Source organism: Leopardus geoffroyi, chromosome A2, assembly GCF_018350155.1.
Source record: "Leopardus geoffroyi isolate Oge1 chromosome A2, O.geoffroyi_Oge1_pat1.0, whole genome shotgun sequence".
In the NCBI taxonomy this organism is placed as follows: Eukaryota; Metazoa; Chordata; class Mammalia; order Carnivora; family Felidae; genus Leopardus; species Leopardus geoffroyi.
The window spans coordinates 7,800,541-7,823,851 of NC_059331.1; the positions used below are offsets into that span (position 1 = coordinate 7,800,541).

General features: G+C 59.2%; 3 protein-coding genes across 7 annotated transcripts; all 3 read right to left on the minus strand.

Moving 5' to 3' along the window:
- Positions 1-70: 70 nt before the first annotated feature.
- Positions 71-2,547, minus strand: ZGLP1 (zinc finger GATA like protein 1). Its single transcript, XM_045491050.1, has 5 exons — positions 2,449-2,547; positions 1,803-2,215; positions 875-960; positions 429-522; positions 71-283 (listed from the first exon to the last, which is right to left on the minus strand). Exons 1-5 carry the CDS (start codon positions 2,545-2,547, stop codon positions 154-156), a joined length of 822 nt encoding a protein of 273 aa, XP_045347006.1. The 3' UTR covers positions 71-153.
- Positions 2,548-3,054: 507 nt separating this feature from the next.
- Positions 3,055-7,616, minus strand: FDX2 (ferredoxin 2). 4 transcript variants are annotated; one of them, XM_045491859.1, is made up of 6 exons: positions 7,281-7,616; positions 7,140-7,194; positions 6,831-6,998; positions 6,426-6,571; positions 3,737-3,824; positions 3,055-3,486 (listed from the first exon to the last, which is right to left on the minus strand). In XM_045491859.1, exons 1-6 carry the CDS (start codon positions 7,432-7,434, stop codon positions 3,330-3,332), a joined length of 768 nt encoding a protein of 255 aa, XP_045347815.1. In that variant the 5' UTR covers positions 7,435-7,616; the 3' UTR covers positions 3,055-3,329. The 4 variants fall into 4 exon arrangements, with proteins under 4 accessions (XP_045347815.1, XP_045347816.1, XP_045347817.1 ...); XM_045491860.1 differs by having other exon boundaries at positions 6,831-6,937; positions 7,281-7,600; XM_045491861.1 differs by lacking the exon at positions 6,426-6,571 and having other exon boundaries at positions 6,831-6,937; positions 7,281-7,536.
- A 37-nt stretch (positions 7,617-7,653) lies between these two features.
- On the minus strand, positions 7,654-22,910 carry RAVER1 (ribonucleoprotein, PTB binding 1). Of its 2 annotated transcripts, XM_045491857.1 has the most exons (14): positions 22,595-22,852; positions 20,948-21,014; positions 17,955-18,424; positions 13,771-13,962; positions 13,463-13,592; positions 13,026-13,120; positions 12,032-12,119; positions 11,527-11,738; positions 11,324-11,417; positions 11,112-11,248; positions 10,266-10,340; positions 9,610-9,750; positions 9,114-9,197; positions 7,654-9,017 (listed from the first exon to the last, which is right to left on the minus strand). In XM_045491857.1, exons 1-14 carry the CDS (start codon positions 22,811-22,813, stop codon positions 8,871-8,873), a joined length of 2,151 nt encoding a protein of 716 aa, XP_045347813.1. In that variant the 5' UTR covers positions 22,814-22,852; the 3' UTR covers positions 7,654-8,870. The 2 variants fall into 2 exon arrangements, with proteins under 2 accessions (XP_045347813.1, XP_045347812.1); XM_045491856.1 differs by having other exon boundaries at positions 11,112-11,417; positions 22,595-22,910.
- Positions 22,911-23,311: the final 401 nt, after the last annotated feature.

Here is a 23,311-nt window from a genome sequence, read left to right on the forward strand (position 1 = left end):
ACCTGGGATCCCTGTAGGGGAGGGGGCAGAGAGAGGAGGAAGGCTAGACCCCCAAAGACTCCAGCTGTTTCCCCACTCCTCCCAGGAGGGCTCCTGCCCATCTCCTCCCTGGAGAAACTGAGTCCGGATGGGCTCAGCTAGGTGAGGAAGGGCTTACCCTTCCTGAGCCGGGCCTTGGTGGGGGCCCAGGGACACCCCACATCTGCCACATAACTTCTTGGGCTGGACGCTCTTCCTGGGCACCAGCCAGCAGCTGGAGCAGCGGGTGCCATATTTTTTGTACCTGGGGTGGGGGGTACAAGAAACCAACATGAGGATGCAGCAGGGGCCCAGAAACTGCCTCAAGGGAACCACTTTCCCCGAGGGTGTTTCCCTTCCCGGCACCCCACACTGGCTAAGCATCCAAACTCCTCCTCCGTTCTGAGGACCTGATACCACACGCATTGCAGAGCGGGGTCCCATCTTCAGCATCTCTCCAGAGTGGGGTCCTCTGGGTCCTACAGGAAGCACAGCACCGGGGCCCTGAAGGGGCAGAGGTCAGGGTAAGGGGCAGAGGCCAAGAGTCTGGGCTCAGGAGGCCCGCGCAGGTGGGGCATGTTGTTGGAGTCTCGACGAGGGCCCCACCCGGCTCCGGGCCAGCCCTGGGTATTACCAGATCTAAAGCAGAGGGAAAGCCAGGAAGGGAGACAGATGGCAAAGCTAAACAGAGGAGGAAACCGGGGGTGGGGGTGACTCAGCTCGAGTGGAGGGAGGTGCACCATGACTCCTTCTGGATGGGTCTAAATGGGGAAGCAGGACGGGAAGAAAGACAGAGACGATGGGAAATTGCCTCCCCCCCACAAATATTTATAGCTGTCAAGTCTCTGGGACTCACCCAGGGCCTCGCCGCCTCCTGAGTTGGCCTCAGGGCCCCCTGCAGGGCCTGTGGAGGGACCCTGGGAGCGGCTAGTGCAGGTCAGGCTGGAGAATAGACAGGAGTTAGCACTGGGGGATCTGCATCTCGTCCAGGGCAGCGCCCCTCGATGATGAAGATGATTCACTGTCCGGGGTTCAGGCATCCCCCGGGGAGGCTTCTGATGTCTGAAAGGCCTGACCTTGCCCCTCGTTAGCAATAATAATGGTGATTATCATATGAAGAGGGAGGAAGCCTGGGGCCAGCCTGCCAGTTTGAGATCCTATTTCTCCCAAGTCCCCACCTCGTGACTCTGGACAAGTGATCTCACCCTCTGCACCTCAGTTTCCAGATCTGTAAAATGGGATTCACGAGCCTTCAATGAGCCCATACACATCAAGTGCTGCCTGTTACCTCTTATTGTTGTTCCTGACAAATGGCAGTCATTAACATTATTGAAAAAAGTAACAGTAGGGGCGGCCCTCAGGATGGTCGGGCCCATCTCATAAAGCCAGTGACCGATGCTCACCGACTTCGGCTCGGGTCACAGTCTCACGGTTCACGAGTTCGTGCCCCATGCTGGGCTCTGTGCTGATGGCTCAGAGCCTGGAGCCTGCTTTGGATTCCGCGTCTCCCTCTCCCTCTCTGCCCCTTCCCCGCTTTTGTGCTCTCTCTCAAAAATGAATACATTGGAAAAAAAAAAAAAAGGGACCTGCGCTCAGACCAGAACGTTGCTGGATCAGAGCAGCAGGGCTGGGACCGGCACCAGCCCGAGGTCTCGCTCAGAGATGAGCCCTTCGCAACTGTAGGGCTGGCGTGGGCGTCCATGAGCAGATGCCTGGAGGTCCCTGCCCCCACCATTATCACTATAACTTGCAAAAAGGGCGCCCTCCTCTGGGCCAGCCCCTACCTGTAGCTGGCTAGGATCTGGAGGCTGGAATCCGGCTTTATTTGAAACTTCAGGGTCACCCCCTCAAACCGGGGATCCACTCTCTCAGCGCCCCGGTGGGGCTTTGACTGCTTCCGGGGCCTCCTCTGGGGTAGGGCTGAGGGGGCTGGGGGAGCCTCTGGGGGCCTGGAGCTGCAGCACTGCTGGCTGATTGGGGTCAGCATGTTCTCGGCATCCCTTGCCAGAGGCGAAGGTCCCAGAGACTCCAAGGCCTTCAGCTCCCGGCAGGCACCCAGGGTTTGGGTGTCCTGGGCAGGGCGCTGGACCAGCCCCTCTGCTGTTTCTTGGAGAAAACGCAGGGCAGTGACGGAGTCCTGGCGTGCAGGCCAGAAGGACCTGGGGACAAGGGACAGTGTGGGCAGCACCTGTGCAGTCTTCAGAGACATGGGCTAAGGGGATTGCGTGGCCTCTGACCCCCATATGACCCCAACTCTCCCTGGGGACCAGAACTTCTTCTTTTTTAAGCACCAGTAACTAACACCGTGACCCCTGGATAACCCCAGGAACCAGCGGTCCTGACCCTTTGACCACTGGGCCAGGTTTGGGGAAGGGGCCGCTCCTTCACGCACCTGCCATTGGGTCTGGGGCATCCTGGGGTCCTTGGTGCCTGCTGAAGAGGGGGCGCCCGGGACGCCTTAGGGTCCAGACACGGCGGCGCCAGCAGCTCCTGGAGCTTGGAGAAGTCTGGGACAGGCCGGCCCTCCATCGCGCCCCGGCCCAGCCCCACCTCCCCCGCCCCGATCGCGCCCGGCCCCGCCCACCCTGGGCCCACTCGATGAGCCCCACCTGAGGGGAGCAGGACGCGCCTGGTGGGGGCGCCTCTGCAGAGGGTGCAATGAGCCCCACCTGGGCGGGGCCAGCGGGGTCGGGCGCCTCTAGCAGGCGATGCTCGGCACCCGGTTCCCAGCGCCGCGGGCCAGCCTCGGTGCCACTCTGGCCACCCAGCTCAGGTGGACTTCGCACCCCGCCGGGTCGGCCCGGGCCCCTCCGAATCCCTCCGCGGCGGTGGGGGCGGGGCCTTGCCACGCCGATCCACGTGTGCTCAGGCCCCCACGCCCTCTCCCCCGGGGAGGTTCCAGGTCTCCGCCTCGGTGGTCCCCCACCCCCGCGGCCCCATCGCTGCTATGAGAGGGCAGAGTTGGGGGTCCAGGTAAAGAAGATGCAGCCATAGACGCCAGGCCTGCCCGCCCCCGAGGACACTCAAGATGCTGAGGTCTGTGAGACAGTTTTATTGTCATTCCAGTCAGATTCCACCCTATCCACACACTGATTCTCCTGAGTTTGGGGGAGGCTCCCGGGCAGGGGCTGGTGCCCCTCCCACCCCCCACCCCATCCCCCAACCAGAGCCTGGACATGGGATCTGAAGCAGGGGCTTTGGGCTTCTGGCTGCTCCCAACATCTCTCTCGGGCCTGTCCACGCTCTGGGCTGGGCGGGCAGCTTGGCTATTCTTCCAGTCCTGGCCCCGAGGGCCACGACGGCTGCCCACGTCAGTGGGGCTTGGGGACATGGCCGTCCACGTAGAAGTTCCTGGTGATCTTCGGCAAGGTGAATTCGGCCCCTTCCAGCTCGGGAGTCAGCACGATTTGGCAGCCCAGCCGGGAGTTCTCCTGAAGAAGGGGGGCCATGTCCAGCATGTCGTCCTCCCTGGAGCAAGGAGAACAGCTGTCAGCGGCGGGCACGGTGACTGGCTGGCGGGGGCCCCAAAGGGCGGGCAGGAGCAGGCTGCCCAAATCCAGGGGGGATGGTCAGGGGGCAGCGCCGCCGCCAGCAGCCGCGAGGGGGCGAGAAGCTGGGGCGGCCTTCCACCGCCGCCCGGGTGGGCCTCTGGGCAGCAGGGGCGCGGACTCAGCGGCCGGGCCCTGCCGCGCAGGCCCGGGAGGGGCCGCCTGCTCACCGCTCATCAGGAGGAGGCAGGAGGTCCAGGTGGTCCTCGCTCACGTACACATGGCAGGTGGAGCACGCCAGGGAAGCTTCACAGGCCCCTGGGGGCAACAAGTGGGGACGTGCCGGTGAGGGACACGGTCAGGCAGGTGCCGTTCGGTCGAAGGCATGAGGGAGGAGAGGCCGTTTGTTTCGCCAGACGCCCCTCCTCTCTCCGTCCTCTGCACACGCACCGTGTGGCCCCCCCCCCCCTCCGTCATTCGCTCAGCTAGCCGTTCCCGAACTGTGGATAGGCCTGCAAAGGGACGTCCAGGGTGTCCTGTCTCCCAAGGACTCCCCAGTGGCCTACGTGCATGGAACCATGAAGGAACATGAACTTGACTTCAGTGTAGCTGAGAGGTGAAAACTCAGGCAGGGTCCTCATAGCCTGTAAGCCCTGGCTGGGACCCTCTCGCCGCACCAGGCAAGGGTGTTCCCATCTCTCCGTTGCTCCTAAAGATGGGACCAGCTCACTCCACACCTAGTGTGGCAGGAGAAGAGATCAGAATATCAGGGTTGCAAGACGCAGAAACTGGGGTTTCCTGCTTTTCCCCGGACACATTCCCAACGTTTGTATTGATCACTGAGAACTGTGCTTCAGGATAATGTCCTTCCTGGCCTAAAACCTTCCAAAGGGTTTTCTTTCTTTCGTTTTCTGTTTCTAAGTTTACTTTGAGTGGGGCGTCTGGGTGGTTCAGTCAGTTAAGCATCCAGCTTCAGCTCAAGCCATGATCTCACGGTTCATGAGTTTGAGGCCCGAGTCGGGCTCTATGCTGACAGCTCAGAGCTTGGAGCGTGCTTCGGATTCTGTGTTTCCCTCTCTCTCTGCCCTTCCCTGCTCACGCTGTTTCTCTCTCTCTCTGAAATAAATAAACGTTAAAGTTTATTTTGAGAGAGAGAGAATACCAAGCAGGCCCCTCACTGTCAGCACGGAGCCCGATTTGGGGCTTGAACCCCCCAACCGTGAGACCATGACCTGAACCGAAACCAAGAGTCAGACGCTTAACTGACTGAGCCACCCAGGCACCCCTCCAAAGGGTTTTCACAGCCAGAATAAAACCAATCCTTAAGATCCTCCCGATCTCTCCCTCATTCCACATCAGCCACACTGGCCCCTCTGCTCAACTCCAACATGCCAACCTCGTCCCCCACCACAGGACCTCTGCACTCGCTGTACCCTTGCCCTGAAATGCTCTTCTCCCTACTTTTTCCGTGGTTAGATCCTTCTTGGCTTCAGGGACTCAACTCCACTGTCTTCCAGTTCCCCCACCTCCGATTTCTTATCCTTCCCCCTGGCCTTGAGGACTCTAATTTCTGCACGGCATTTACCACAGTCTAAAGTTACCGCCTTCATCTGTGGGTTTACCTGTGCTCCGTCAACCTGGCCTCCTCTCTGTGTACTTGGCACTGAGGCTGGCATGCTGTGGATGCTCAAGAGACGCATGTTCTATGTGAACGGGACAGAATTCTCTCTCTTCCAGACATGTTGGATGATGACAATGAAGCTGCAAGGCAGCCTCCTGACCCGGAAGAAGCTCCCTGGGGGACCTGGTGGCTTAGCTCACCCTCCCCATTTCCTGGGGAGAAAATGTCTGGGCCTTGAAGCTCCAGGTAGTCCCCAGGGATCTCTTCCTCAGCCCTGTTTCCCACCTCATTAGCATCCTCACCCCATGAGAGAGAGATTATCTAACGTAACAGTCCCAACTAGTCACTGCGCACTAACCACATGCCAGGGATTAAGCACTACTTACGAGATCTGTGTAATTCTCCATAGTAACCCATAGTAACTAAATTACCCCATATTATAGAGGAGGAAACAGAGGTCCAGAGATGTTAAGGACCCTGGCTCAGGGTCATACAGCTGGTAACAGGCAAAACTTGACCATAGGCCACTTGCCTCGAAAACTCATGTTCCAATCTCTGTCCTGGTCTCCTGGTGACTGGATCCCAGAACAGAACTTGAAGTAGGCCTGCCATGCCCAGCCCCCCCCCAATATCTCCGCCCCCTGTAATGATTCAATACTTTAGGCTCTGTATTATATTCACCCAACCAGTAACCCTGTATATTTTTGTTTCAGACCACCCTCTCCAGCTGCTCATGATATAATTACATGTCTACTCGTGAGATCATTGTCCCTGTTAGGTTGAAACTGGTGTGAAACAACAGGGGCCTTATCTGTTTTGTACACTGTTGCCTGGCACACAGTAGGTACTCAATATGCACAGAAGAGCAGCACAGATTAGCAGCTAAAATAAACTGGCTTTGCATCTAGTTTTGCCACTTACTTGACCTTGGACTGTGTCAACTTAACCTGGGGCTCAGTTTTTTCACCTAAAAAATGAGATAATCCCCCCTATTATGCAGCGTTACGAAGATTTTATCAAGTCAATAGCTATTTAACACGCTTAAGGTAATGTCTGCTATTATTATCTTTCACTCAACAGACACTGATTTAATACTTGCTGCATCTAAATACCATGACAGGCCACCGATAAGTGGCAAAGAGGGTTTCTGGTCTCATTCTGAGGACAGACGACAAAATGGAAAGAAAGCAATGAGAAGCGCTACGGAGGCAATAAAGCACACTGAGAACCTGGTGTGACTGGGGATGGGGACGTTAACTGGGATGAAGGGATGAGATTGTCAGAAAGGTGACATTTACATTGAGACCTGAAGGATGAGATGGAGAGCCAGAAGATCTGGTGGGAAAGTACTTCAGATGTCTGGAGCAGCAAGTGCAAAAGCCCCGAGGCAGGAACGAACTTGGTTTTTTGTTTGAGGAACAGCAAGAAAGCCAGTGTGTCTAGACTAGAGAGAAGGAGGAGGAAGAGAATACAAGCTCCTGGAGGGCAGTGGTGTAAATAACCTCTAACAAATGCTCAGCAAATAACTGCTGAGTGAGTGAAGAGGTTTAGAGCTGGTCAGAGACATTGGTGAGGAATCTGGATTTTAACCATGTTTGATGGCAAGCCACAGGAGGGTTAAGTAATGGAGAACCCTTTCTGATTTGCGGGTCTTTTTAAACAATGAATAAGGCCCTCCCCAATTCCCTGTGCAGGGCTCCCACCTTCCAGGTCCACTCCGTGGCGCTGGGCCAAGTGGAGAACATTGTCCCCCACTCTGCCGCTCACCGGAATCCGTTGGCCTGACCGGTCTACGAACACCACGTTCACCCTGGGGACAGATGGAGGTGCAGATGCCAAACTTGATGATGGACGCGGTGGCCAGGTGGAACCTACGGTTGGGGGGGGGGGGGGCTTGACGGTCAGGGGAATAGGACGACGTAGAAGGGGACAGAGATGAGGCTGCAGGGCAAGGTGGGAACCGGAGGAACCTCATGGGATAAAGAATGGGGGTCTTGTCCCCCTACACTCACACGTCCCCGGGCCGCTCGGGGCCGCCAGCTTCCTCCTCCCCCGCCGGGTGCGAAGCTGAAAAACACGGTTCGGTGAGCGGCCCCGCGGCGCCTTGCGGGGGTCCGACGGATGAACGCTAGCCCCCGAGGCGCCCCAGGTACCTGTCGCTCGGAATCCTCTGGCTGTCGCTGGCGCCGCCGCCTCCCCAGACCCCCAACTGCCTCCGGGCCGGCTCCACCAGGCTCCCCTGGCCGCCCGCAGCAGCAGCCCAGCACTCACGCCTCCCCGGGCCACGGAGGCGGCCATGACAGACATCACGTGACCCGGGACTGGGCATGCCCAGTGGCAGCCGCGCGACCAAAGCGCCCGTAATTGCCCGAATATAAGCGTGGGGCTCGTGAGAGGAAGGGCTTCAGGAAGGCATTGCCAAGGTAGGAGGGCGCCAGGCTAGCTCACCCACACAAAAGTCCTGCGGGGCCATCCCTGACCTCCCACCCAGGCCCACTGTTTGTCCCAAGAACCAGCCAGCTCTGCTTTCTTTAAAACCATTTACTTACAAACTTTAATTCAGCAAAGGAAAGTCTGTGAGAGAGGACTGGGGAGACGACACCCCCCTGGAGTGGATGTGGACCCCCCCAAGAGTCCGGGGAGAGAAGCTGGTGGCCCAGCCGGCCAGGGGGAGGGGCCCAGGCTCTCCTCAGGCCCAAAGGTCCTGCTGCTGGGCAAGGGCAGAGCTTATCCGCCTGAAGTTGCTGGACTCCCACTGGGCCCACAGGAGGCCAGCTCCAGGTGATCTAGCCTGGGGATGGAGAGGTGGAGCTCGTCTTCAACATGGGGGGTTGGGGTGGGGGAGACAGCAGAGGCTCAGTGAGATGCACAATACCCCACTCCCACAGACTGACAGCAGGACTGGTTTGAGCTGGCAGAGAAAACCCGTCTCTGCACCTAGGCCTGGGCAGGAGGGATGATGAGTTGGTTTGCCAAAACCAAGGCTTTGGCCTTTTACTGTCCCCAGAGTGGGGACTCTGGGTAGAGGGGCCCAATCCCCAGGCCAGAGCCATTTGGTCCTGAGTCAAGCTTCCGGAGCTCGGCATCTAAGAGGCTCTGACCACAGGGCCTGGGACCCGGCTTTAAGGCATCAGAAGGTGAGGGAACTGTGGCAGGAGGCTGGGGACCCCGAGCTGGAATACAGGCCAGAGTGGGTGGGCAGGGGCAGGGCACATCCATGCCTGCAGCAGACAGGACAGGAAAAGGGCTGAGCCATTTCAAACCGAAAGTGTGGAATGAAGGCCCAGACAGGCTGGACCTTGAAGGAATCAGAGCTGGGGGTCGTCCTGGATTGTTTAAAAAATAATACAAATTAGAAAAGGAAACAAAAGTCAATCGTCAAAGTTAAAAAAGGGGGGACAGTCTCTGATCCTCACGGGAGGCCAGGGGAACCTCCAAGGCACTCGAAAGGCCAAGATACAGGAGTGACGAGGCAGGAGAGGACTCCCAGAGAGACAGACACAGGCGGATACAGGGGAGGGGAAAGAGAGCTGGCCAGGGCCCCTCTCTCTTAAGGCTGTAGAGTTTTCGTGCCGGGAGCTGGCCCCCAGACTCCCCCACACTCCTTGGGTTCCGGCTGGTTGGTCAACAAAGTCTTTCAGAGATTTTTCTATTACTGAAAGGGGGAGAGGGAAACACAAACAGAACACCAGAAAACCCAAAAGCAATTCGGTGCAGGCCCTTGAGCATCTGGCGCCGGCCCCTTAGAAAATCCTCTTGCGCTTCAGGTAGGAGTCTGCGTAGTGGCCGCCGAGGCCCTGGGAGTGCTGGCCGACGTAGCTGCCTTCTGGACTGGGCTCGGGCGAGGGCAGCAGGTGGGCAAAGCTGCGTTTCTGGCCACCCAGCGGAGTCTAGAGACAGAGGGGAGGGAGTGGCCCGTCAGGGGCCATCTGGGGGCCACCGCTCCCAGCCCCGCGTGCTCCCACTGCCCCTCCCCAGCTCCATACCTTCAACAGGTGGCTGTGGCCGTTGGGCCCAGGGCCGAGGCCCAGGAGCCCTTCTCCAGAGCCCAGTGGAGAGGAGCCGACCGCCTGGGAGACATGGGAGAGAGATGGAGTGGGAGAGGAAGCAGCCCCCAGGGCGAAGGCAAGGGGTTTCGGGCTCAAATCCTGCCTCTGCCACTCATTAGCTAGGAGACGGGGGGGGGGGAGCGGGGAAGATTACTTCTCTCCTCTGAGCCGGTTTCTTCATCTGTCAACCGGGGCTAACATCACCCACACCATGGGCTACCGGAGAGGGAGTAAAAGGAGGCCAGGAAGGCTGGGCAATACCAGGTGCGAGCCACACAGGTGTGGGGAGCGCAGCCTGTTTCAGGCCGGCCCTGAGCAAAGCTGACCCCTGCTCTGTCACCACCCCAGGCTCGGCCCAGGCACCAAGGGTCACAGGGCCTCCCGCATCCTGCCTGTCCCTGGGGACCTGTCCTCAGCTGGGGAGGCTCCTCACCTTGTTAAGGTGGCTCTGCTTGAGGCCAGCCTGCAGGCCACTGGTGAAGTAGGAAGTGGGCGAGCCCGAATAGAAGTGGGAGAGGGGCCCCCCGCCGCCCCCGCCGCTCCGTTCACCAAAACCACTGGGCGGGGGTGACATCTGCAGAGAGGGGGCCGGGCTGAGTGAGACAGATTATTGAAGAATCCAACCCCTTTTGCAGACCCTCCCAAATGACACTGGGCTTTGTCCCGTGACTAGCTTTGGCCAACAGGAGGGTAGCATGACTGTAAAGGCAGAGGGGCCTGCCTCTGGGAACCTCCCTTCCTCTTGGGAACCCTGGGACCACCACCACACACAGGACAGCATCACAGGGTGGCCTGCTGGAGGATGGGCGCCACATGCAGCAGATAAATCGCTGCAGCTGAGGCCTCTGCTGCAAGGTATGTGGCTAAAACCACTGCAGACTGCTGAGCCCCAGCTGTGCTGTCATGTGACTGTCACGTCATGTGACTGCAGAGACCCCCCCCCCCCCACACACACACACATACACACATCAGGAAGAATGGTGAGAAAAAATGTTTGCTGTTCTAAGCCACAAAGTGGTGGGACCGCTTGTTAGGCAGCACAGGCTAACTGATACACCCAGGAGGGGAGATGGACAGGGCAGCTCTTACTTTGTGTCGGCTGGGTCCGTGGGGCCCTAGAGCTGGCTCCCGTGGGTGGGAGAAGAGCCGCCGAGGTCCCACGTCCTGAATGAAAGTGGGAGAAGCATGCTGGGTTGGAGTCTGCACCAACCTCACCCCTGGCTGAATCCCACAGCACAGCTGTTACTGGGGAAGTACCCCCGCCAAGAGGGGGCACGCTCTACTGTGTGGGGGCAACTTCCCACTGCAGGTGGGGCAGCTGCAGTGAGACAGAAAGCGTGCCCCACTGCCAGGAGTGGTGACACCCTGGCCCCAGAGATGGCTGCCGGGAAGGCACGTGGCTCCCATGGACCTAGGTGTTCGGAGTTCTTCAAGGCCGGCGAGGGATCCGGGTTGTGTGAACTCTTCTACATGTCAGCAGTGACGTTTATTTCAGCTGTTAAATTTTTTAAAACCCAACGTGGACCAAACGTAACGTAACACAGGGGTTACACAGGTGGCCAGGCTGCAACGTCTGAGCTAGAGGAGGTTGGAATCATAGAAGGAGCAGCTCTCCAGTGACAGAGACAGGAATCAAGGACGGGAGAGCAGGACAGAGACCGACAAGACACTGATCCTGGTCTCCAAGGGGAAGCGCAGCCTAAAGTCTCTGGGGAGAAAAAGACAGACAGGAGCCAGGTCTGATGGGCAGAGACAAACAGACAGGAGACTCAGGGCAGGGACAGTGTCTGGCACATTCTTCTCTGTCTCCCTTGTGCTCGCCGGGCAGTCAGTATTAGCGAAATACTCGTTTGGAGAATGACTTGCTATCAAGGGGACAAGGGGCCACGGCAGCGGCCCTCGGGAGGGCGGACCACATGGGAGCTGGGTACTCACCGAGGGGTAGTCGAAACCATAGCTGTCGGGCAGCCCTGGTTCGGGGGGCAGGCGGGAGCTGGCGAGAGGGCTGAGCAGGCGGGACTTGAGCTGGAAGGCTTTGCTGCTGCCACCACCTCCGCCACCGCCTCCGGGGGCTGGGGGGTGAGGCAGGTGGCCCTCAGCTGGGCGGCGGCTTCTCCCTGTGCCTCCCCAGCCCCGAGCCTCCTTACCCGCCAGGTTGCTGGCTGGGAGTAGGCTGTGTAGGTTCAGGTAGGGATTCAGGGGGATCCGGAAGTCCTTTGGGGGTTCCCCCAGCAGCGAGACCTGTAGCAGGAGGGCTGGGTTCGTGAGGGCCCCTGGCAGGCGGCACCTTGCGGGGGGGGGGGGGGGGGGGGGAGGCTGGAATGGTACTGGATGTGGGGAGGAGCCTTACCCCGGGGGGCGGTGGCAGAGGCCCACTGTCTTTCTGGAGGCTTCTAAGGCCAGTGCCTCGGAGGCCCACCGGGGCAGGGGGTGGAGTGAGCTGGGCTGCTGGGGGACCCAGGCCTATGGCTTCCCGGTCACCCCCAGAGGGGCCAAGCAGTGGTGGCAGCAGAGGTGGTGGCTTCCCTCGCCGGGGTGGCAGCTCCGAGGGCAGGGCCCCCCCTACAGAGAGAAGGAGGTGTTGGTGTCCAACCACACTAGACCTGTCTTCCCGGGGCCCTGCGCTTGGACAAGGATCAGCAGGTACGTGCTGGGCAATGAACAGACCCCTCTGAATACATCAACTCCCAGGATGCTCACGGCCACCCTGGGAGGTGGGGGCCCAACGGACGGATGGGACTATTGAGACCCAGAGACAGTAGGTCATTTTCCCAGGCCCAGTGAAGACAGGGGCCTCAGGAAGAGAAAGTGGGAAGGGGCCCAGAAAGATGAGGAGAGGCGGGGGTCTGTGTTACCTGCAGACAGCTCCCCGAGGAGGGGGTTGGCCGGCTGGGCCCCAGGCTGAAGGGTGCCCAGGGGAGAGTCTCCCAGGATCCCAGGCTTCTGGAGACAGAGCACAATCAGCTGGAGATGGGCCAGGGTGGCCCGGGCAGCAGACAGGTGGCACCCAGGGTCTCAACAGTCACAACACCCAGCACACCCAGAGTGCAGGCCACGGCCGGTCACGGGCAGACGCGCACAGCGTCCCCCAGTGTCTGCGACATCTCAGCCATCACCCATCCAGCTGTCCCATGGGGATGGAGGGCCTCCTGTCTGCCAGGGCCCATCTGAGACCCCGGGGAGCCCCAGGGGGCGTGCACCATATGCTCAACGCGTCAGGGCCTGTCACCCCACACACGACAGTCCTTCCTAGGCACACTGCCCACACCCAGCCCCCCTGATTATTACGGAAGCACAGTGTCCAACACAGTGTGTGTACCAGCCACGCAAGGGTGAGCCCCTAATTCCCTAATCTCGTCAGTTACTGTCAGACACACCCGTGTCACCGACGTGGCCCTGACAGACAGGTCAGCGGCACGTGTGTCCGTGTGCGGCGGGTCTGCTTGCAGGCGTGTGCGCATGCCTCCCGTGTACGGGTCTCCGCGTACGTGCACCGAGAGTGGTGACGTGGCGTATGTATTTCTATGCGCGGTATACCTATCTGTGTGTGCCTTGGTCTGTACGGGTCTCCCTGTATGCGCGCTGAGGAGGTGGGAGCGAGAGACCGCACTCCTCCCCCGCGAGGCCTGGACTTTCCCTCCCTAGACTGAGTCCCTTCCTGAGTCCCGAGCGCCTGCGACAGACCAGGCCACGTACTGAGCCCCACAGACACGACCAGATGTCCCATCACCCCGGCGACGGCAAGCCCCCCCGGCAGATGCGAGAAGGGCGTGAGGTGGAGAAACGAAGGGCTGGGGAGTCCGTGCGGACGAGGAGGTCCTGGGGGCCCCGGGCCGGGCTCGCACTTACCTTCTGACCCTGGGTCTTCAGGGCGAGCTGCAGCAGTGCCGTGGACAGGGCCGGCCCGCTGAGGAGCGGCACGGCTGGAGGTGCGCCCAACAGGCCTGGGGGAGACCGGGAAGTGAAGAGCGGACCACGGATGGAAGCCTTTGCCCCAGTTAGGCGCAACCCCGGGCCCGAAGCTCCCAGAAAGCAACTGACGTGCCCAAAAAAGGGGCCCAGGAAAGGGAGTCTGCTGTGGGGAGGGCCGGCCCCTTCCCACCACCCTGCCTCACTCGCCCCAGTGAGGGGCTCAGGGCACCAGTTCACCCTGGTGACTGCCACCCACCCCAGCCCCTGCTCGTGGGTTTAAGTCCCTTATAGCTCAGATGGGAAACGGTCTGGGGAGGCTGGGGTTCTGAGCGCGATGGGGACCGCGGCCGCCACTCTGCCCGGCCCCACCTTACCCTGCTTGCCCCCCGCGTTGCCATGGAGCAGGGGGTTCAGCAGCAGCTGGAGGGAGGCGGAGGGCCCCAGGTTGTTGAGCAGCTGCAGGATGTTGGGCTCGGGCAGGAGCCCTTTGCCCCGGTTGAGGGCCTGCAGAGAGAAACAGAAGAGCGGCTCAGGGCGCCACCTGGCCACGGGGAGGCCGGCTCGCCCCTCCCTCTCACCCCCAGAGCCCAGCTGGCACCCTGACTTTCCCAGAGAGGAGGGCTCGCCCCCCGGTTCCGCCCCCCCCCCCCCCCCGGGGCACCCGTCCCAGGCACACACTCACCGTGGCCTGGGCGGCGATGAGCGCAGCCAGCATGCTGCGGCCAGGGGGCCCCGGGGCACAGAAGGAGACTCGCAGGTGGCTGCCCCCCAGCGCCAGGCCGTCCGCCCGCTGCTGCGCCTCTTCAGCCATCTCTGCCGTCTCGTACTCCAGCACAGCGAAGCCCTTCAGCTGCCCATCCTGCCCATATGCCAGCTGGTGGGGGCGTGGGGCAGGGGGAGGCAGACGTGAGCACCCGAGTGACAGTGGCCACCCTCACACGGAGTGACCACAGCGACCAGACCCGGATCATGACAGCAAACTCCCCAGAGGGGGTGGGTTCTTGGTCCTACCCTCTTCCGAACCCTGTTCCTGCACTGGCTCATGGAATCTTCTCAACGGCCCTAGGAGGCCGCACCCTACCCACTTTTCAGAGGAGACAACTGAGGTTCAAATAGGTCGACGTGCCCAAGGTCACACAGCTGGTGGGAGGGCAAAGCTGGGACCTGGCCTCGCATGGGTCAAGCCCCCTGGGCCTCTCGTCAGCGCCACTTGGGGGCCCTGATGGGGGCTGCCAAGCACAGGCAGCCTCAGGGAGGCAGGATGGCACGCTCGGGTTATAGAGCTGGGAAGAGGACGCGCTGGCAGGAGACGAGGTGGGTGGCTGTGAAGCGCTGCTCAACCACAAGCCTCAGGCTGAAGACACGGCAGCCCGGACCGGGAAGGACACACAGCCTGGGGGTGAGGCAGGTGGCTCCAAGCTCGGGTTCCAGGCTGGCAGGGCCGGGAGGGAGGGAGGCCCCTCCACCTCCCTTGACGGCGGCCCTTTGGTACTTCAGGCCCACCACCCCCGATCCAGACCCTGGGGCCAGATGTGTTCCAGGATCAACGCTGTTTGGGAGAAAGGAGGATGCGGCCCGCGCTGTGTATCACGTGTCAGCTCCCCCAGTGGGGTCGAGGCTCCCATGAATCAGACACACAGATAACTCTGCAGCAAGGCACAAAGATAAAGGTCACAGACGGCCCCTTGTCAGGTCTGGTCAGATCAGAGCCCGTCACCAACTCAGGGAGCAAACCTCTGGGTTTTCAGGGCATTGTGGGTGCCGGAATTATGGGCTGGTGGTGTCCCAGAGCAAGCAGATACTGGAAGGACACCCAGTGGGACCTTGCACGCCCATGGGCTGGGTGCTGCAGGAGCTGTTTCACCACATCGCAGAGGCAGGCACCGTCAGCATGCCCACTTAGCAGGTGAGGAAACTGAGGCTCAGAGAAGGGCAGTCCTTTTGCTCAGGCCACAGAGCTGGAGCCGGCATCAGATGAGGCCAGGCTGATGTCCTTAAGGAGACTACCCGCCTCACTGTGGCTATGGCGGTCTCAAGAACCAATGATGCTCAGGGCGCCTGGGGGGCTCAGTCAGTTAAGCGTCCTACTCTTGGTTTCAGCTTAGGTTATGATCTCACGGTTCATGAGTTTGAGCCCCACGTCGGGCTCTGTGCTGACAGCTGGGAGCCTGGAGCTTGCTTCAGATTCTGTGTCTCCCTCTCTCTTTCAACCCCTCTCCTGCTCATGCTCTGTCTCTCTCTCTCAAAAATGAAGAAACATAAAAAAAATAATAATTAAAAAAAAAAAAAGATATTTAAGAACCAATGGTGCTGGGGTCCCTGGATGGCTCAGTCGGTTAAGTGTCCGATTTCGGCTCAGGTCATGATCTCCCGGTTTGTGGGTTCGAGCCCCGCGTCGGGCTGTGTGCTGACAGCTCAGAGCCTGGGGCCTGCTCTGGATTCTGTGTCTCCCTCTCTCTCTCTGCCCCTCTGCTGCTCATGCTCTCTCTCTCTCTCTCTCTCTCTCTCAAAAATAAGTAAACATTAAAAAAAAGAGCCAACAATGCTCCTCCTGGTCCCCAGTGATGCACAGTGTGGTTTGGAACCAAGACAACGTCCATCCACAGAGGACGGCAGAACCCACGAAATGGAAAATATCGCAGCCTCAACAGGAATGAGAAAGCTCTCATGCCTAAACACGAAAATGTGTCCAAGAAAGCGTGTAAGAACCAAACCAAAGCAGCCATGGCAGTATCTGGGTCAGGGAAAGGGGAACGCAAAGGCATATGAACATCTGCTTGAAATGCGTGATAAAATCACCCTGGAAGGAGACACAACAAACTGGTTTGAGCAGGGGCTGCAGGCAAAGGCGCTGTGGGGCCGGAGGGAGCCTTTGCCAGTGACCTCTCTGGACGTGCTGAGTTTCAAAACAAGACTGGACTGCCCATTCACAAAAAAAAAATAAAACCGGAAAGGCTTCTTACAACACCCAAGGTCTTACGATACGCGCTCTATTCATGTCTATGGCATCAGCATATCAGATGTGATGTAAATTGGCCTGTGAGCTACGGGATTTCCTTTCGACATCTCAGTTATGTTGAAAATGACACTCCCCAGCAGGACAGCAAACTCCCAGCTCAGCATCCAGCCTTCCTGGGAGGTGAGGGTGACCACCTTAAGAATGTGGACTCCCCGCACCCCCCGGGGTCAGCTGACTGACCTTGACTCCCAGCCCACCTTACTGGCAGGCATATCATTGCACATGCCCATCCGCGGGCCTTGTTTTCTTCATCTGCAAGGTGGGGCCAGCAAACGAACCCACCTCAAAGGGTGGTTGTGGGGATTCAAGAAGCTGCTCCACGGTGACAGAGAAAGGTCGTGCCCTAGGTGTGCACCTGCTCAGTGCCCGCACAGGGTGGCTCCAGCCATCAGCCCACCTCAACTGAGCACTCCACCTTCACCTCTGACCAAGGCCCAGATGCACACCTTCTCATGACATGCCCTGTCTCACAGATGAATAGAGGGGTCAGAGGGCAACCAAGGCTTCGTGGCTCCCACCTAGGGAGATTAAGGCTCCAACTGCAACGTGCCTGACACCTGGGCCTGTCCTCCATTCAACCAGGACACCTACTGTAAGTGGAAGAAGGAACAAACAGCCAGTCACAACAACCCAATCACAAAACACTGTCAGCCCCATTTCCGGATGGGGAACCTGAGGCTCAGAGTGAGAACTTGGTGGTGGTCGTGGCCCTGCTGTCCTACCTCCAAGAGAGGATGTCGCTGTCAAGCTAAGTCATCTGTCCTGAGCCCCACCAGAGAGCGTAGCACACGGCAGGAGGCCTACCCAGGGACAAGCACACAGATCCCCAACGGAAAGCAGCAGCATGACCAAATGCAAAGGGAGCAAGGAGAGGGGTTCCTAAGATGTCGGGGTCCCCAGGCCCAACACTCCCTTTACACAAGGGAAACAGGACGCACCCGTGGCCACAGAACCGGGGTCAGAGCCATATACCAGCCTCCACCACGCCGGCCTGGGGCTCTGGAGCCAGGCCACGGCACTCCGATCCCGGCCCTGCCATGCCCTGGCTGTCCAGCCCTCGGCAGGGCGCTCGAATTCTTTGCGCCCCCTGAAAATGGGGATATCACCTGCTTCTCTGGGCTGTATTAGGATGAGGGGATTCCAAGGAATGTGCTCGGTGGGTGCTGAAGGAATGTCCCTGCTGGGGGTCTGCGGGCGAGACTATCTGCCGGCTGAGAACTGGGCCTGGCCCGTTCTCCCCACACTGTGCCTGTCCCGGGGCTCGTGCCGCACACACAGAAGCGCATGACAAATGTGACTCGAATGAACCAGAGACCACTTGGCCAACGTGATGTGTGAGTATCGACTCCTTTCTTACGGAGGAGGGAAACCAAGACTCAGAGTGAGTGAGTGACTGCCCAGAGCCACAGAGCACGGCTGGAATCCAACCAAACCCAACTTCCTGACCTCAAGGCTTACATGGACCGTGGGCTTCTCTTGAGCCGCCTCCTTCGTGCCAGGCCTGGGAGCCAGCAGGCACTCGACAAACCTGATCAACACGAGAGCGAGAGGCAAGCGAGCCTCGCACTGAGCTTTCACCAAGGTGGTCGCACCTGCGTGTTATACGGAGGACCGAGGCCACCGAGATTAAGCAAGTCACTAAAGGGTTCACAGGGATTTGAACCCCAGCCATCTGGCTCCTAGCTGGGCTGTCACCCCCTATACCACGTGGCTTTTCAAACAAGAACCCCATTCAAAGTGGCCCTGCCGCTGTCTTACTAAAAGGGACTCGGGAGATTAGGAAAGGCAGGTGACTTCAAAGGGCCCCTCTGAGGTGCGCTGGCCCCTGCACTGGGCACAGGGCTCACCTGGCAGAAGGTGGGCGTGTGGACCGCCGACAGCGCCCGACGCAGGGCATCCACGTCGCTGAAGCCAGGGGGCAGGCGGTCAACACAGAGGCAGCGGGAGTGGAGAAGGACAGGCGTCAGCTGCCCCGCATCTGTCCAGTGCACGTAGAGGGTGCGCGGGCCCAGCGGCTTGCCCAGCAGGTCCGACTTGGCACGGGCGGCCGAGTCCTTCTTCATGTACTCGGCGAAGCCGTAGCCCTTGGAGTGGCCGGTGCGCTCGCTGTAGACCAGAAAGCAGCGCTCCAGGCTGCCGAAGGGCCGCACCAGCTCCTCGAACTGCTGCTGGGTGAAGCTGGGGGGCAGGTTGGCCACGCACAGCAGGGCGTCCGTGGGCTGCAGCTGCACCGACAGCTCCCGCTCCCGCAGGCGGCTCTGGTGGAAGGCGCTGATGGCAGCCTCGGCCTGCTCCCCGTTCAGCAGGGTCACGAAGGCTGCAGCGGGAGGGGGAGGCGGGTGGGGGTCAGCGGAGGCCGACCCTTCACCCCGGGGCCGCCCGCCACCTCCCTTTAAGCCTCCTCGTGTGACTTTGGGGTATCCAACAACCGGGACATTTCAGGCACCAGCCGATGGGACGGTTGCCAGCCTTAACGACTGCTACAGGCGTCTCCTGCCTCCGTGAGGCCTGCTTCCTGCCCCTCGTCCGCGCTCCCAACCCACAGCAGTGCTCGCCTACTGCGGGCCTGGCTGGGTCCTAAAAACTTGCTAACTCAGGTGACACACGGGAGTGCTTAAGCATGTGGTCGCTGGGGCCGGGGTTTCCGCTCCAGCCCCTGAATGGCTCTGGGGTCTCTGTGTCTTCACGTGAAATAAGAATAACGTACTCCTGACCGCCACCGTCTCGCCAGCAAGAAAAGAGGCCCAGAGCAGCGCCTCCTGCCCGAGTGAAGGAGTCCGGACTTGAACCCAGGCAGGCAGACCCTAGAACCCTGCTCTGCACCCCTCCCTCACCACCTTTCCAGGCCACCAACACCTCTGAAATCCAGGCCCCTGTCACCCGCCACAGCCTCAGCCCCCACTGCCACTCCTGGTTTGCTCTCTCCACCCAGCAGCCACAGGGAACTTTTCAAAAGGATAATCAGATAATGCCACGCTGGTGCCCAGGGGTGTCTCACTGCAGGGGCCAGTGGCTCCTGCGTGGCCTGGCCCACTGGCCTTGCTGGCCCTCTCCCACCTCTTGCTGCTACTTCCTGGACTGTGCCACGCACACTCTGCCTCGGGCCTTTGCACCGGCTTTTCCCTGAGCGTGGAACACTGACCTCCAGGATTCTTCACCTGGTTAACTCCAACCCACCCTACAGTCGGCCTGCAAACATCACTTCCCCCACAAAGCCTACCCTGACTGTTCCTGTTTCAGATCCCAGCTCTGTGCTCTCACAGGGCTCTGCAGTTTCTGGTCCAATGGTCATTTCACCTCCACGTTTGCAGCGGTTTGAATAACAGCCTTTTTCACAGACTAGACTGTCTCCATTTGGTTAACAGCTATGTACCCAGTGCCCAGCACAGGACATTCAACACTCATTGTTGGAAGACTTTATGAATGAAAGTGTCATTTAACTTCTGGATCCTCAATGCCTCGCACATCCCCATATTAGATGCCCAGTAAATACTTCTGACTCATTGCCCCTGTCAATATTTTACTAAGCACCTACTAGGTGTCAAGCTTTTTAGGTATTCTAGTGTGTTTGGCCTCATGAATAATTCAAGCAGGTCATGCCCAATCTGCTGGTGAGAAAACTGTGGCTCAGGAGGGTACATCACTGGCCTGTGGCCACAGAGTGTGGACAGACCGGAACTTGAACCCAGGTCCATTAGTCTCCAGGGCCCAAGATCTTAACTACTCTAGGCTGCAAGGTGAGTCTCGAGGGGTTACTTGTCCTCAGCTACTTCTCACCCATCTTATAGATTGCAAGAAAAGGCCCTGGAAGGTTTAAGGCAGAGACATCCACAGAGAGCTTCCCATGCAAGGGGTGGGGGGGTGCCAAGGCTGACAAGACCCATCTTTGTTCTCAGGGAACCAACCACTCGGTGTGGGAGGCAGGTGAGGGAGAAAGTGACAATGGTCCAGGGTGACAGTGCCATGACGGGCGTGGTGTTCAGGGCGCTGTGAAGATGGCAGAAGGGGCAGCTAAGAACACTGGGAGAGGGTGGGGAACCTGGGTGGCTCAGGTCAGCTGGGCATCTGACTTCGGCTCAGGTCATGATCTCGCAGTCCGTGGGTTCAAGCCCCTCGTCAGGCTCTGTGTTGACAGCTCAGAGCCTGGAGCCTGCTTCAGATTCTGTCTCCCTCTCTCTCTGTCCCTCCCCCACTCATACTCTGTCTCTCTCTCTCAAAAATAAATAAACATTAAAAAAACAAAACACTGGGAGAGGGAAAAGCCTGGAACCTTATGGGTGCCCGAGGTGCTGGTGAGGCTGGGGCACATCCCTGCAAGGCAGAGTCAGGAGAAGGCTCTCGGAGAGTTTTGGAGAGAGAAGAATAATCAAGGTTAGGACCAGATTGGATCAGATTTGCAACTAGATCAGAGCTGACTACTGGGGGAGGACAAGCAGGGGCTTGAAGTCAAGGAGGCAGAGAGGCCAGCAGGAAGCTGCCAGTTTGGAAGAGATGGAGAAGGTACGGATTGGAAGGAAGCTGAGGGATGGAAGGGCACCGACTGTTCTGGAGGGCTTGAAGGAGAAGACCAGACAGGCCTGGGTGACTGGCTGGCTGGGGGGATGGGCACGGGAAGTGGGGAGCCCAATGCCCAGGTCGGGCAGCCCAGGGGAGGAACACCAAAGCTGCCCCACAGTGGGTACCCAGGATGAAAGACAGACCGGGACAACAGTCTGTCCTGCCCTGACCTAGGGGACAATGTTGGGCCTGAAGTTCAAGAGAGGAAGCACTGGGCTTGGACCCTCCCAGCTTTAGGGACTGTCACCTCCTGCCACTAGCCCAACCCACACGCCCCACAAACCTGTCCCTTTGTATTTGTCCACAAAACAGTACTTGAGCTCATAGTCGCTGAGCAGGTCGTGCACTTCCTGCGGAGAAAGAAGCCAAAGGATACGGAGTCACCAGGGGCTGAAGGGAGCCACTCAGTGCCACCTCCACATGGACCAGCTAAGAAGGCAGATCAATTACCAGACCCGTTTTACAAAGGAGGAAACAGGCTCAAAGCAGTTACTTGTCCAAGGACACTGAGGCCACTCCTGGCAGAGTTGGGATGCAGAGCCTAGCTGCAGACTCCAAGCTTTGAACTAACACAACACACCGAAGAGTAAGCTGGGTCTGAGTTCAAGTCCCAGCTCTGCGGTATGCCCCTTAGGGAAATAATTTCAACCCACATGAACTTCAGTTTGCAAGTCTGACTCTTTCCGACAACCGGACAAATTACGCATTAGCCCATTTTGTAGATGAAAAAAAAAAAACAAAACTGAGGCTCAGAGAGGCGAAGGAACATGTCCAAAGTCATGCAGTTGGTCAGGGCAGCAGAGGGAATGCCACCCAGGGGTACCTGACTGGGGACCCTGTGTGCTTAATAAGCCCACACTGCATGGCTTCACCTGCCTCCCAATTCCCTCGGGCTGACAGGGCTGGCCTTCTTGCAAACCAACGTTGAGGGCAAGCTCTGAGCCAGCTAATGCCAGACACACTGTGCACCCCGCAGGAGATAAAGTGTTCTCACCGGAGAGACGGTAAGCACTAGGAGGACCAGCTCTAGAAAAAAACTAGACCATGCTTAGTGGCACCTGACCTAGGTCTGTCGCCAAGTCACACCCCTTCCCTTCTGGGACTCCACCAGCCATGTGCCTACCTACGGGCACGGAGAGTCAGTGGCAGATGTGCGGGTGGGTCAGAGAGCAGAGATTTTTCAGCAGCAGGGAGAAGAAACCCATCCCACTGCGGCGCGGCAGGGCAGGGCCGACTAGATGCAATCTCCTTGGGTCCAAAGAACACTGGGAAGCCCTGCCCCATGTAGGCCCCAAAAGAAGGGCACCTCCGGCCAGATTAGTGTGAGGTGGGGGGGCAAAGAACAGTGGCCCCCCCTTTCCTGCAGGTCTTTGAGCTGGGGACAGGAGTCTCTATTTTTCCAAATTAATCCAGGGGTTTTGGGGAAGAAAAGACCCCAGAAACTACTACAACTTCCGGATCTCTCAGAGGAGTCGATAAACGCGTGCTACGGAAAGGCTTACTCTAGCCAACCCTGAAACTTCTGGATACGAGGTCCCGCCACCCCAAGGTAGAGGGGGTGGGGAAAAACACAATCAGAGGAAGGACCAACTGCCATCTCTACTTCCACGGCCCCACTATAGCAGCCCATTCACAATTCCCAACAAGGCCAAAGTTGCCCGCCCCCTTCCATTCCCTGTCGCCTGAGATAACTTGGTTTCGTCCAAGCCCGTGGTCGCCCCTAGCAACGTCCTCCCTCACTCCAAAGTTGGTTTCTCCTTCCATCACCGCCCCCCCATCCTGCTCTTGGTTTCTCCCGAACCCGCACAGATCCCGCGCTTGGACTCTCCCGCCGACGCCCCTCAACGGAGCCCAGTGTTGGTGTCGCCCGGTTCCCCCCGCGCACGCGCACGGTGGTATTTCCCGCCACGCTCCCCCCCCCCCCCCATACCTGGTTGGTCACGTCCCCCGGGAGGCCCCGGATCAGTATCTTGCGGCGGTTACGGAACTGGCGCTCGGTATGTTCTAGGCGTTTCCGGATCTCCTCTGGATCTAGCGGCGGCAGTTCTTCTTCGGGTGCCCGGCGCTCCGCGACATCGTCGGCTTCAACCTCGGCCCCAGTCTCCGGGCTCAGCGGGGGCCGGTGAGTAACGGACACGTCGGCCGCCATCTTGGGAAACCCGGCGCCTTCTGGGACCAGCGAGCCTGGGCGGAGCGGCATAGAGCGGCAACGAGGGCGCGCCCGCCGATTGGCCAGGAGAAGCCCCACCTCCTTTTCCACCCCCTCGGCTCATTGGCTAAGGCCCAGCCCGCCTCTCAAGAGTTCAAGCCGCTTCTGGGCGCCACAGGCCCCACCCCTTTCTGCCAATAAGTTGTCACTCAAAGAGGGGCGCCTGGGTGGCTTAGTCGGTTAGGCAGCCGACTTCCGCTCAGGCCGTGGTCTCACAGTCCGTGAGTTCGAGCCCCGCGTTGGGCTCTGTGCTGACAGCTCAGAGCCTGGAGCCTGCTTCGGAGTCTGTGTCTCCTTCTCTCTCTGCCCCTCCCCTGCTCATGCTCTGTCTCTCTCTGTCTCAAAAATAAATTTAAAAAATTAAAAGAAATTTGGGGTGCCTGCATGGCTTAGTCGGTTGAGCATCCGACTTCGGCCTAGGTCATGATCTTGCAATTT

What these genes read in the sequence shown, in the direction of transcription:
- ZGLP1 (XM_045491050.1), bottom strand. Translation starts at nt 2,547, where the DNA reads ATGGAGGGCCGGCCTGTCCCAGACTTCTCCAAGCTCCAGGAGCTGCTG. An exon ending in GGGCGCCCCCTCTTCAGCAG is followed by an intron (nt 2,216 to 2,448) that starts GCACCAAGGACC and finishes ATGTCTCTGAAG; the next exon opens with ACTGCACAGGTGCTGCCCAC. An exon ending in CAGATCCTAGCCAGCTACAG is followed by an intron (nt 961 to 1,802) that starts GTAGGGGCTGGC and finishes TCTATTCTCCAG; the next exon opens with CCTGACCTGCACTAGCCGCT.
- FDX2 (XM_045491859.1), bottom strand. Translation starts at nt 7,434, where the DNA reads ATGTCTGTCATGGCCGCCTCCGTGGCCCGGGGAGGCGTGAGTGCTGGG. An exon ending in CAGAGGATTCCGAGCGACAG is followed by an intron (nt 7,195 to 7,280) that starts GTACCTGGGGCG and finishes CGTGTTTTTCAG; the next exon opens with CTTCGCACCCGGCGGGGGAG. An exon ending in CCCGAGCGGCCCGGGGACGT is followed by an intron (nt 6,999 to 7,139) that starts GTGAGTGTAGGG and finishes CCCCAACCGTAG; the next exon opens with GTTCCACCTGGCCACCGCGT.
- RAVER1 (XM_045491856.1), bottom strand. Translation starts at nt 22,864, where the DNA reads ATGCCGCTCCGCCCAGGCTCGCTGGTCCCAGAAGGCGCCGGGTTTCCC. An exon ending in CCTCGGGGAGCTGTCTGCAG is followed by an intron (nt 11,739 to 12,031) that starts GTAACACAGACC and finishes TTCTCTCTGTAG; the next exon opens with GGGGGGCCCTGCCCTCGGAG. An exon ending in ATGGTTTCGACTACCCCTCG is followed by an intron (nt 10,341 to 11,111) that starts GTGAGTACCCAG and finishes ACTTTCATTCAG; the next exon opens with GACGTGGGACCTCGGCGGCT.